This window comes from Macrosteles quadrilineatus, unplaced genomic scaffold, assembly GCF_028750875.1.
Source record: "Macrosteles quadrilineatus isolate MER2022 unplaced genomic scaffold, UCM_ALF_1.0 Scaffold_6__1_contigs__length_79288215, whole genome shotgun sequence".
NCBI lineage: Eukaryota > Metazoa > Arthropoda > Insecta > Hemiptera > Cicadellidae > Macrosteles > Macrosteles quadrilineatus.
The window spans coordinates 33,977,779-33,991,021 of NW_026542599.1; the positions used below are offsets into that span (position 1 = coordinate 33,977,779).

Here is a 13,243-nt window from a genome sequence, read left to right on the forward strand (position 1 = left end):
TTCATCAAAATCTCATAGTTTTTACATGATTTACCATGCTAATAGATATACTGAATAATAGATATATGAATTTGAACGGAAGCCGTTTTTATAATCTGGGGACATCAAAATGAAAAAGAAAATTGTTGGTGGGTCCAGGTCTATCCAGTATCCACTTATGGAAATAGCTTATTCCCTGTGGGAAATTCGCAAAATGATCTGATTTTGATGGAACTTGGTACAAACAAGTAAACCTTTGTTTATTTGAGCAAGTTTGCAGACCAGCATAATCAGACTGTGGGAAAAGGGTTTTATGGGAGATTTTATGGTGTAGAAATTGACCCTCGAATCATGTAATTTCACAAGTCATTTTTTACAGGTAATGAAAACTGCCAACGATATCTAATAACGAAAGAAATTGAAAGTCACAAATTTTTAACAGTGAGCCTTATGGCTACTACTTTGGCAACAAAAATCTTAAACATCAACAAAAACAAAGAAATAAATATAACAGCTGATTATAAACAAACCTTAAAGAGGCTTTTAATTTATGACTCGAGGACATTGAGATGCTATCCTCACAACTGGGCACGGGTGCCACGGCCGAGGGGGCGCCACACCGTAGCTATTTGTAGTAACCTAAATATTAACATATACGAATGCAACTCAACTACTACTGGAGGGGAGGTGGCGCCGGGCCCACGTTTGCCCTGGGCACCGCCAACCCTAGGGACGGCCCTGCACTGTTGATTTAATTGGGTTGGAAAGCAGAGCAGCGTTCGGTCCTCCTGGTACTTTTTTTAAATAGGGAATAAATCTGAGATGTTTTAAGAAATATTAAGTGAAAATCCATTAAGGATGGAAATTTGCTTGGTCAACAGATTTGCTGCGGCGACGTATTTCTTACTGTGAAAGTTGATGTAACATGATGAAAGTTTATGATAGATTTGTCTTGGCAAAATCTTTTACAACCTACAGAAACCATTAATTTACATTAGCACCCTATGTTAGAGGCTTAATATTAAACTACTTTAATGTTTGTTATAAAACTAGCTACAACTTTAAAAAGAAAATGAAATTTCTGTCTAGTTATATCAAGGAAAAGCTAGTAGGAGCCCAGAATTATTCCACAGACAATACATACAAGGATGGGAATAAGACATACACATTTTTATTTATTACCCTCTTAGTATTTTCCACAAAATCATTCTGGAGTGGATGCATCAGCTGGAATGTTGTTGAGTTCCGAGTCCCAGTAATAGCTAGGAGGTCCCTTAGTGAAGCAGTACCTCATATTGAGAGGAGCTCCTTCGTCAACGTAATACATCATGTAGAACAGACACATCTCGTCATCATTGTTTCCCCTAGGAAATTCATTATAACAACTAAAATAACTACTAATTAATTTAATAATATTTGGGCAAGGCTTTTGAAACTGTAATGGATGTTGGTAATTTATTGTACGTACAACTCCCATTATACTGAATCCAAGTCATGAAGGTAATAGAATTATTTTAAATCAATTATTTAAGATGGGGACGCCACTATGTGCGTATTTTAACCCAAATATGAGTGAAGGATGAGTGTAGGATGAGTGGCGCGATCTTGTAGTCTTGTTAGTGACTAAGGTCGACATGTTCCTTAGACACAGCTGTTAATTAATAGCCCATACAGCTAATGGCAACTAAGGGACCTACAGTTTATAGTGGAATCCGAACCACATTTTTTCCTCGTAATTTACGAATTGGTCTAATTATCAGGATAGTACTGCGGATAGTTGTAAGTACTCACTAGTGCGGACGTTAATCCACACCAGGGAGCATCACATCCACAGTGCATGCCAATAAATATCCACAATTCGTGACCTCCTAGTAGCTGGATTACAGGACGACGCCACCCGTCCCAGTCTAATTGCAGCACTAGTTTAATTTATCTTTAAACAGTTAGTTGATTACTGTAAAAAACTTACCCAGCAACCGTAATGTTGTTCCTGTTACTGCGGTATGAGCATCTTGCTGCCTAGAATAAAAATTGCAAGAAAATTTAATAAAGAATGCTAAAATAAAATCTTGTTATTAATTGTTAAAGGGCTAAAAATATTTAAACTATCCTATTTTTCTAATATCTTTAACAATTTGCTCAAATATTTTTCTCTTAATTCTTACCAAGTTAAATTGTAAGCTGTTTTATCTGGGCTGTGTGTCAAGTTAACTTACATTGTATTCGTACAGGGCAATCGTTCACTCTACGACTCATTGTCTAGGTCACTTGACTGATACAGAACCCCCAGAAACATTTTAAGGAGTCGCACCTACTCAGGAAATGATTTTAAACAGTCAAACAGTGCAGGGACTGGGTGTGTGAATGAGCAATTGTGGCCGGCGCCCAAAGATAACATGAGTATCGTATTTGTCGCCGCGACCTAGAAACACTCCCAGACACATTTGTTTTTCTATCACAGCTAGTTGTGTGTTGCGAGTTGCTTTGTGTGACTGTCCTCGTTAGTTAGTTTCAAGTTACCTAGTTTTATTCTAGGTTTAGTGTGGCCTAAGATTTACTGCTGGCATAATTATTTTTATTTTAAACTATTTGTTTTAGGGTAATAGCAATCTTGTGGAGTCCCTTTCTAGATCGCTTGAATTTATAGTGTATGGTTTAGGGGTGTAAGGTAATCCAGTCGATACTACAGCTATCCACTCTGTGACTAAGGCTTGTTTTTGCGATTGCTTGTTGTCTGTAGAATCACTGCAGCCATAAATTATTTGAAATTTTATTACACATTCTTTATTAGGCTAGGGCCACACTAGGCGAGTAGATCACCTAGACTTTTTTATTGGCGACCTGGTTGCAGGTAGCCACACTTGAACGACTTATAGCTGTTGGGATTGCTTTTTAACGAGTGAGGAGGACCTGTTGCTATTTGTTGTATTCCTAATAAAGGAAGAAAAAATTCAGATTTGGAGTGCAGCGCTATTTTTCCCACCCTTACAACATTGCTCAGGGATGATGTAATTGCAAATTGTTTGAAGAAGTTTTGAGTGTTCATTCCATGTTTGGTGATCTCCTGACAGAAGACATCTTTGTGATTTCTATTGCACCAGAAGATATTTAATCCTTTCGGATTAGACAAAGTTTTCATAGCGGCATATGCCCCCCTACTTTGTTGACGAAAATGTCAAAAATATCTGTACAGCAAACCTTTCAACTACACAGCACCACTGTCAAACCCAAACTGAACGATATTACGTCACAAACTGTCCACGCCATTGTTGTACAGTAGAACCTTGATACCAAGACGAGAGTCCAAGACCAAGACCAAGACGAGTATTTTATCCTGTGAGAATAGGGATTATAAAATAAGACTTGTTATCAAGGTTGACGTCTTATCGAGGTTTGCAATAACAAGTGATTAGGGGAAATATAATTTCAAGGGGATTTGAAAATGACCCTTATTATCAACGGTAACTTGTTATTGAGGTTTTACTGTAGTTGTTTTATGATTGGTAATGTAAAATGATAGAGGTACTTGTAATGGAATTTTAAAATAACCATTAGGATACGATGTATATGTCAACTCAACCAAATTTATAATAATTGTGTCAAGAATCAGTCAAATGTACGAGTATTATGTAACATTTTACAAACACATAATACAGGGAGCGGCAAAATGGTCTGACGGTTTTCTTTACCGCCCTGTCAAGTGAGTTATGGTGGAGGGTGGTGGGAATAAAGGCGTTCCAAAGCCTATGTGCGGACATTTTCAATAGCCATAGAGCTGTGGACAGCTGAGCACCATGCATTTGTAGTGGAAGTGTTCTTTAAAAGTGGCAATTTCTCTGTTACTGTTCAGCAGCAGTTCTGTAGACGTTTCTATGTGGGCCCAAGAGGAAAAGTTCCATCTCAGAACACCATTTTGCTGTAGGTGGGTAACTTCAGAGCTACGAGCTCAGCATAAGTCCACAGGCTCTCCTATTTTATCAAGGTCAGCCCGGATGCCAGAGAAATTTGAGTGAGAGAAGCTGTGAAAGCTAGTCCTCAGCGGCCTGTACGTAAATAAGCTGCAGCTCTGCACATGTCTGGCCGCTCGGTAGAGGAGTACTACGATACAACCTGCACTTTCATTAATAAAAAATGGCAATCGAGCAAAAGTTGGAGCCCAGTGGTTATGCAAAGCGCATCTCATTTTGAGAAAAAGTTATTGTTTTAGACCTACTTACATGTGACAAAATTGTCATTATGAGTAACGAATCTCACTTTCAACCACACCTCACAGTCTTCCTCACTCTCTTGACCTTCTCTGGCATCCGGGATGACCTTAGATAGCCTGTTGATTTTAGTTTCAACGCTGAACTAGTAGCTCTAAAGTTACCCACTCACAGCAAAATGGTGTCAAATTACTGTATTAAAAAAATACATGTATTATATCATGTAATAAACGATACCATTATCAAAATGGTGTATCAAGTTGGGACTTTTTTTCTTTGACCCACATTGAAATGGCTGCTGAACAGCTACTTGCCACTTTTAAAAACACTTCCACTACAAATACATGGTGTGCTCAGCCATCCACAGCTCCATGGCTAGGCCTACTAAAAATGTTCGCATGTTGGCTTTGGAACACCCCTATTCCCACCACCCTCCGCCACTAACACGCTCGACAGGGTGGCAAAGAAAACCGTCAAATCATTTTGCTGCTCCTTGTATAATGTAATGTCACCACATAATGTTGTAAAGTATGGTCTAACTCACCACAGTATCCCCATTAGACACAGAAACATTGTTGTTTACAGGATAGAACATGTGAGGCTTTTGTGGATCTTTCTTGCCAATCAATGTCCAGTGGTGTTTTCCTTTATCATCTGTTTTCACCAAATATCCTCTCACTACAGTTCCTACATGAACAAAAAATACATAAAAAATTAATTCATTATTACTACGGTAGATCCCCTTCACCGACCTCACATTACCCGATAATTGGATTTTCCGCCTTCGCTCCTTTTGAGTTATCCAACCTAGGTCCAATCCCGTTAGGGTCAGTTAAGATGGTGTCTACTAAATCACACCTGTAAAGTATGATAGTACGACAAAACATTTCCCATGGTTATCAATAAAAAAAGTTTAGCATCTATAGAATCGTATCCCGCCTTAAAGTTCTAGAATCCAAAACATTGTGAAAACTAGTGGTTACTAATCCTATAAGAAAAAGGTTGTAATAATTCTTCAAATAGGCCTACTATAAAAGTAGCATCACCAAAAATTATTTTCAAACAAAGAAATTACAAAGCATCTTAGTTAAAACAATCCTTTATACCTTTGTCATGCTTATGGATCAGCTGAGGACAGTTTTATACTCCTTTTATATTGCAGAGTTCATTTTGATGCTACTATTTAGCTTATACGTCATGCTAATAGATAATAGATTAAATATAATTAAGATAAAAAGATAAAATGGGAAGAATCACGAGATACCAGGATTGAGACCTCTAGCCAGGATCGTTTATTTAATGCCCAATGGTCAGGAACAGCTGGGTCCAGTTTCTGACCATCAAAAAGCTACTGACTTTTCTCAGGATCGAACCGGCAACCTCTTGGTTTTAAGGCGAGCACTATAACCACTCTGCAATTGAATGAGAAGTTTATTTGAAGTATCCTAATTCGATGACTGTATAATACGAATTATTGCTTTAAAAAAAGTGAACCCTAAATCATCACATCAATATTCAACAAATTTTACAACATTTTGTATTTATTTATTTTCTCTCAACGACTACACCATTTTAAATGGATGTCAACTTTCAATGCAAACATTACAGTATTACTACAAATGTACCAAGTCTGTGTGTGTGGACGCGGAAGGCAAACGGATGAAACGTCTTATTCTCCTTGATCTCACAGGCGGACTCCCACCTTGCAGTGGAGTGGGGATGGACCTCCCCCCCTGCTCCCATAGCAAACTGACCTGCCAGCTTCCTCATCCTGTAAGATAACTCTACAAATCATCAAATATCCTTTTTTTCTTGGGATGCATTTTAGTGATCCATGCTATTTAAGAAATTATAGACCATATTTTCAATCACAATTATTTGCACTGTAGAACGAAATCTTTTCACAGTGTTTCAGGATATGGAATTAGTATCCTGTCCTTGGGGAGAAAGCATTTAAAATATACTTTCTTTAATACTTTACTTTCTTATTAACATAGCTACCTTTAAACAATTGCATAATGTAATCCTTGATTGCTATGGTGGCAATTTTGGTTCTTAGGTCAAACCATTTCAGGCTTTTAAGGAGTCAATATCAATCACTTGTTTCAGTTATACATCGAATCATCATGTATCAAACTTATTATATACCGATAGTTACCAGTGGTGGAGCTAGAAGTTTGGAATATAACAGAGAGGGAATGGAGTGGGTTCATGCGGGGAAATGAAGTTTGTAAGAGGTATTAAAGGGAAAACAAGATTGGATAGAATTAGAAATGAAGCGTTGATAAGAGGAATAGTTGAAGAAAGTTTGAGAGAACGAGTAGAGAAATCGAGATTGAGATGGTTTGGCCAATTAAGAAGGAAAATGATAGAATCCCCAGAAAAATGAGTGAGCTTCGCATGAACGGAAGAAGACCAAGAGGAAGACCTAAACTATGGTGGATTGACGAGGTGAGACGAGATGTGGAAGCAATAAGAGGAGTGCAGTGGCAGTATATGGAGGAAGAGGAATTGGGAAGGGACAGAAAAAGAAAGAGTGGCCAACACCCAGACCAGGAGACAGCCGGAACGGGAGAGGATATTTATGTATGTATCAATCACTTCGTATGACAAAAGTTGGATGAAAACGAATACACAAGAAAGTAATGGATAAATCGATACATAATAAAGTGAAAAAAACTATTATTTAAAAGACAAAAGAGCACTGACACAAGCAACCAGACTGAAGTGAAAGTATAGACTCTAGCTAGAGACCACAGATTGGATTATGGGGTTTTAAAAACAATCTACGTAAATTTAAAAAACATCCATCCAAAAACCACACAACCTTTTTAGAGATTATGTATATTTTATTTTAATTACTTGTGCTAGTACAGTTTGAATCTATAGTGTACCCTGTAATTTTATTAGGAAATAAATTTGGAACACTTATTACTAATTAAAAAACAAGAATAAGTTTGCAATAATTTATGTAAATAACATTATTACAAAATACATTGTCTTAAAAACATAACTGTATTGCATTTTTCTTTTCATGTAATACTGAAACAATTTCAAAAGTTTGGCCTTTTGTTAAAACTTACAGATTGCTTTGCTTTATCAAAGTTAATTTCCTATATTATATTTTTATAAGTAATTCCAGCATGCTATTTTCTTATTACTTACGGTTGTTGGGTGACATGGAGAACCAACCCTGAGTGCTCACTGCTATCAACTGTTTAACAACACATGTACAGGTAAAGCAACTTTATATTTGAAGGGACTACTTGCAGTGTGTTGTGTTTGTAAAATAAGTACTTGAAATGTTTTTACAAACTTAATATTTAGATAGACAACTCTGTATTCATTAATTAATTACTTATATTGTGTGTGCCTTTTGTCAGTGAAACTGTTAAGCAATTTCCATCCTGAATCCATTCTGGAGCCCTTGTATTGGATCTTTGGCCAGTTAATGAAAGAAAGTATTTTGGTACTTTTTGGCACCAAAATTATTCCAGGTTAAACGGACGAACCTCTACAAGCTGTAATTTTTATTATGCATCTTTAAAATGTACATACCACTTGAATGGTTGTTGCTAGAGTAGTGAAGTTGAAGAACGAGATATTGAATAGATGAATTGCCTCCCACTTTGAATCCCACCTCAGGAGGGAGCTGCAATGTTGTTGCATTGCGGGCCCAGGCATACAGGAACTGAAGCAAATACATTCCTTACAAACTGAAGAGTTTGGCAGTGTGATTTTTATAATCCATGATTTTAGCCCCTGAGCGCTTGCACTACAATATATTATGCACTTACAAAATTTCTGCCAGTCAGCTAAAAAAAAATAGTTAACTATTGTACGTTACTTTTCAGAAAAGGTGTTCATCGGACATGGTAAGCGCATTTTGGACAAGCGGAGAAGAGTACATTTTAACAATAAATAAACGGTATCAGCAATCTTCCACATACTTTCTCCCATTAGCGTGTCAACAACTCATATCATGGGTAAGTTATGGGAGTAGCTATGATTTTTATGGAACAAAATATGTCCATGGGAAAATTCAGGAAAGGTGCAATAACTTTTAAACCATAATTTATGCTGGACTATATTGTAAATTAGAAGCTATAAAAACTATTTGCCTGATCACATATGTAAAAAAACGTCAAAACACAAGTAAAAATTTAAGTCTCACCTAAATGTACCTTTAATAAAAACACAACTCTATTTGCAAATTGTACTATAGAAAGTTAAGAAACGAACAATGTTAACAGTTGAAATATTCATAATATAGATGAATATACATACTTGTGCCCCAGATTCACAGGGTGGGGTGTTGTCCAGATCATCATCTTTAATAACACTGTTGGCATCGTCATCACAGCTCCTGAAGTGAAAAATAAATTAAAAACAGAATAAAATCATTGTGTAACTGTAAGAAAAGTAATAATCCCTTCATAACCAGTCTATGTGCTTTAAATGTATCGTACTAGCGCAACTAAAAAATAACTCAGACACAATTTTTATCAGCTGTTATATTTTTGTAAACAAACTATCCTTAAATTGTGTTTTCGCCTTTTTACTGCAAGAAACTTGCAAAGATGAAATCATACAGCTTAAATAGTAAACTTACCACAAAGGTTTATTACTGCCAGGTTTTGTACAGCCATACAACACCATATGATGGATTTTATCCATGGAAGCTTTGGGTTCAAATCCCACTGTAAAATATATATTTACCTTAATAATCTATATGGCAAATCTATGTGTTTCATGCATTTAATTTAAGACAAAATAAATTATAAAAATCGGTTGGGTACAAATGCCAAATGAACTCAAAAATAAACGGTATCAGCATTCTGACACATACTTTCTCCCATAAGTTTGTCAACAACCTTTATCATGTGTAAGCGGTGAAAGTAAATATACGGAAATGTGATTTGTACAATTTTGTTCAGAATTTAAAGGACTACATACTAAATGTTTTTCAAAATCGTTCGGGCCATTTTTGTGAAAATCTGATTTTTCCGTTATTTTATGGGGTTTTTATGGGGAAATAGCATAATTTACAATAACTTTTGAACCAAAATTTTTACAGAAGTGGGATTTGTACCATTTTGTTCAGAATATAAAGGACTATAACATACAATTTTTTTATCAAAATCGTTCGGGAGGTTTTTGGGAAAATTCAATTCTTCTGTTATTTTATGGGGTTTTATGGGAAAATTCCCATTAAATATTGAAATTTTTTAAAAATGAAAAAACTATCAAAACTTTAAGAACAATCTATGTTAAAATAAAACCGGAATTTTTCCAAAATCCTATTTTTTGTTATTTTATGGGGTTTTTATGGGAAAATAACATAATTTAGCATAACTTTTGAACCGTAATTTTTACAGAAATGGGATTTGTACCATTTTGTTTAGAATTTAAAGGGCTACAACATACTAAATTTTTATAAAAATCGTTCGGGCCATTTTCGAGAAAATCCGATTTTTCAGGTTTTTTATGGGTTTTTATGGGAAAATCCCCATTAAAAATAAAAATTTCAAAAAAATGAAAAAAACGCCTGGAGATACCATGGATTAGAACCTACATACCAAAATGGCCCGAACGATTTTTATAAAAATTTAGTATGTTGTAGCCCTTTAAATTCTGAATAAAATGGTACAAATCCCATATCTGTAAAAATTACGGTTCAAAAGTTATGGTCAAATATGTTATTTTCCCATAAAAACCCCATAATGTTATAGTCTTTACGGTTTTGATAGTTTTTTTTAATTTTTTAGAAATTTTTTTTTATGGGGATATTCCCATAAAATAACGGAAAACTATGATTTTCCCAAAAATGGCCCGAACGATTTTGATAAAAAATTAGTATGTTATAGTCCTTTATATTCTGAACAAAATGGTACAAATCCCATTTCTGTAAAAATTACGGTTCAAAAGTTATTGTAAATTATGTCATTTCCCCACAAAACCCCCATAAAATAACAGAAAAATCGGATTTTCACAAAAATGGCCCAAACGATTTTGATAAAAATTTAGCATGTTATAGTCCTTTAAATTGTGAACAAAATTATACAAATCCCATTTGCGTATATTTACTCTCACCACTTACATATGAAAAAGGTTTTTTACAAACTTATGGGAGAAAGTATGTGTCAGAATGCTGATACCGTTTATTATAATTTATTTTGTCTTAAATTAAATGCATGAAACACATAGATTTGCCATCAAGAATGGTCATTCATTTAGCTACGTACTATATTATTTGACCAAAAAACTTCAATTTAAATTTTGTTCTCTTTGAATTATTACTTTAATTAAAGATGAATTTTACGAGTTTTAATTACATTGTCCTATTTTGGTCTAAGATCCTTTAGTGAAATACAGTACCAACTTTCATTTGAGCTATTGATTTTTGAGATCAGACGTACCTGAAGCATGCTGCTGAATCAGGAATGAACAATAATTATAATTATTTTAGAACTTACCTGCAATCGAATCAATATGTTACGTAACTCCATTTTTATTTGAGTTTTTTTTATATCTTGGTCTAAAGACTCCTATAAATAAAGGCTTTCATTTGAGATATTGATCGTTTGAATCAGTTTAGTTCAAGATACTGTATTACTCAATCAAAAACCATAAAATTGATTATTTCTTGGATATGGAATTTGATTTTAGATAGATTTCCTCAATTCTAATTACGTTATCCTATATGTTTTGATCTAAGAACCTTCAGTGATATACCAGCGTGATATAATTGAGTTATTGTTTACTAAGATCACAAGTACCTAAAGCATGTTGCTGAATCACGAACAAACCAAATTGTTCCGAAAATGGAGTTATTTATCAACAATTGATAGCTAAATGATTTAGCTTGAACCTCAACCTTTAAAAATGCGGAAAATATTGTGAAAATATTAAATAAATCGGTGTATGAAAATGAGATAGAAAAAGTGAACTATTGTGAAATAATGAATCCTTGAAGGACTTACCAATGTAGTATTCTTTGTTGAAGTTTATCCTCATGGGAGAGCACAATAACATCTCTGGCTGAAATAACCACTCTTAGTGAAAGGGAGTAATTGGCTTTGAAGTAATTCATTGAATAGACTGATCACAAAATTGTAAACAAAATCTCTTAAACATTTGAGTTGTATGATATACAGGGTCTCCTCAAACTCCAAACGGTGTATTTAAATAAATAGGTCAATTATAAACCAGTGAATTTCTAGCTTACTCTACGCATGCGTCATCCAACTTTTTTTATTTTTTTTTATTGTAACCTTGCTGTTTTAAAATATTTCTTAATGCTTTTTGTACAATAAACCTTCTCAACATCTGTGTTGAGGGAGATTGATAATGTTTAATATTCTTGGGTTCTTGAAAATGAAGCCATCAGCTTCAAATCTGCAGTTTTGCTTCAGCCGGGCAATTTGTATTTCAGTCAATAGTTTCCTACATAAAATTACAGTACCGGGAGACCAAGCATGCTCGTTTGTGGTTAGGGTTTAATAGTAAAAAAATATCTTAAACATACATTTTATAATGTACGAAAACATTTTTATTACAAACTATAGATATGATGGCTAAAATAATAACAACTCTGTATTGTAAAAGTATGCAATAAAAAAAGATACACTTTTATGATCTTCCAAGTTTGAGTGCTACTTGCACAGGATTTTTTCTCCCCTCTAGTCATTGAAACCGGTTGTTTGACTTTTACTCTCATTAACAGAGCAGATACAAATATGATAAAACAAAATCATATAATTTCAAAATGGTTTGTGATATCGATTTTTAGCTATTTTTCTACTACCTCTAAAGAAATTGAAATATCATCTGTCTTTTCATAGGGATTTAGCATACAGTAATAGTTTTGTGCCAATTAAAACCTCCAGATGTAATTAATTAGTTTACTTGAAAGTTTTAATGGGAGAGGGCTAAGTAAAATGATAAGTATTTGATCGGAACCTTTTTCCCCTATATCAAGTAATCTTCAGTGTAATCTTTGCTCAATATTTACAACCGATGTTTTTCCCTTTGTACTTTATTTTGCAATTTGCTATTATACTGTGGATGGCTTGTTATAAACACATGTGGCAAGACTTTTGTTTACTTTTTCCTTGTGGTTTTTGTTCAACCAACATAGTTAACGTTAATTTTTTTAATTTTCAAATGAGTTTGTAGCAAAATATGATTTTTCCTTAGGTAGTGGCTGTCACCAATCACGTTTTAGGGCTTTAGTCCCTAATTCCAAAATTTAGTAAAAATCCTTCCGCTGAATGTTGAGATATACATTACAGAAAGACAGACATACAGACAAACAGACGGACAGACATAGCTCGTATTGGAGTATAGGATAGGATAGGATCAGGTAACATTTACAAAAAAAAAAAAAAAATGCTTGTAGATTAAGCAATTAATTAGGGCTTAACTAGAAGGGATCATCAAATATAAGTTAGTAGGCTTTTTATAAAATAATAAAATAACCAAGTGGTATTGATTTTTACACCGAACCCTTTCGAACACGGTACCCAAACATCCATTTCACTTACCAGGTTTGGATGAACATTTGGCATAAAAAGTCCAGATTTTTCCACTTCAAATCCATTACCAGAAGAAAAAGTCAGAAAAGTGAACCCTACAAGGAAAAATCTGTGATTGATAAACTTTTCCATGATAACTCGACTGCTTCAGTCAAACCAAGAGATACTTTGATGAGCTACTGGCTGTAAACCAAAGATTTACGATCCGATAATGTAAAATTAACTTCATTGTTTGCTATCATTTAATTACTTATTTACAACCTAGAAATATGGAAAGCTTGAATATTATCTGCAAAACTTTGTGCATCAGAACCTAGTTACTATTAACAAAATGAGTGGTTTATCATCCAAAAAATACGAGAAGTAGACAATAAAATAGTGTTCTTGGGAATTGTACTCAGTTTCCAGACATTTTCATCTCTATAGATTTGTTGCCAACTGAAAATAAACATGTGCCTGGTTAAAATTTCTATTTTAAAACAAGTTCTGCCCTACAATTTTAGGTATTTTTTCTTAATTTTC

The 13,243-nt window shown here is 34.4% G+C and overlaps 2 protein-coding genes across 2 annotated transcripts in view; one reads left to right on the forward strand and one right to left on the reverse strand.

Annotated features, from left to right (window-relative positions):
• LOC128996423 (coiled-coil domain-containing protein 124) overlaps positions 1–13,243 on the forward strand; it is a 463,618-nt gene that overhangs the window by 213,092 nt on the left and 237,283 nt on the right. The window lies entirely within an intron of this gene.
• On the reverse strand, positions 1,133–12,912 carry LOC128996418 (peptidylglycine alpha-hydroxylating monooxygenase-like). Its single transcript, XM_054421739.1, has 10 exons — positions 12,731–12,912; positions 11,168–11,225; positions 8,797–8,884; positions 8,472–8,550; positions 7,743–7,875; positions 7,350–7,398; positions 5,810–5,955; positions 4,729–4,871; positions 1,949–1,998; positions 1,133–1,343 (listed from the first exon to the last, which is right to left on the reverse strand). The coding sequence occupies exons 1-10, from the start codon at positions 12,851–12,853 to the stop codon at positions 1,184–1,186; spliced, it is 1,029 nt and encodes a 342-aa protein (XP_054277714.1). The 5' UTR covers positions 12,854–12,912; the 3' UTR covers positions 1,133–1,183.

Excerpts from the sequence above, each read along its gene's own strand:
- LOC128996418 (XM_054421739.1), bottom strand. The coding sequence starts at position 12,853 with ATGGAAAAGTTTATCAATCACAGATTTTTCCTTGTAGGGTTCACTTTT. Across the intron at positions 8,885-11,167 it reads CAACAAAGAATACTACATTG|TGGGATTTGAACCCAAAGCT; the intron begins GTAAGTCCTTCA and ends TATATTTTACAG. Across the intron at positions 1,344-1,948 it reads AACAACATTACGGTTGCTGG|GGGAAACAATGATGACGAGA; the intron begins GTAAGTTTTTTA and ends TGAATTTCCTAG.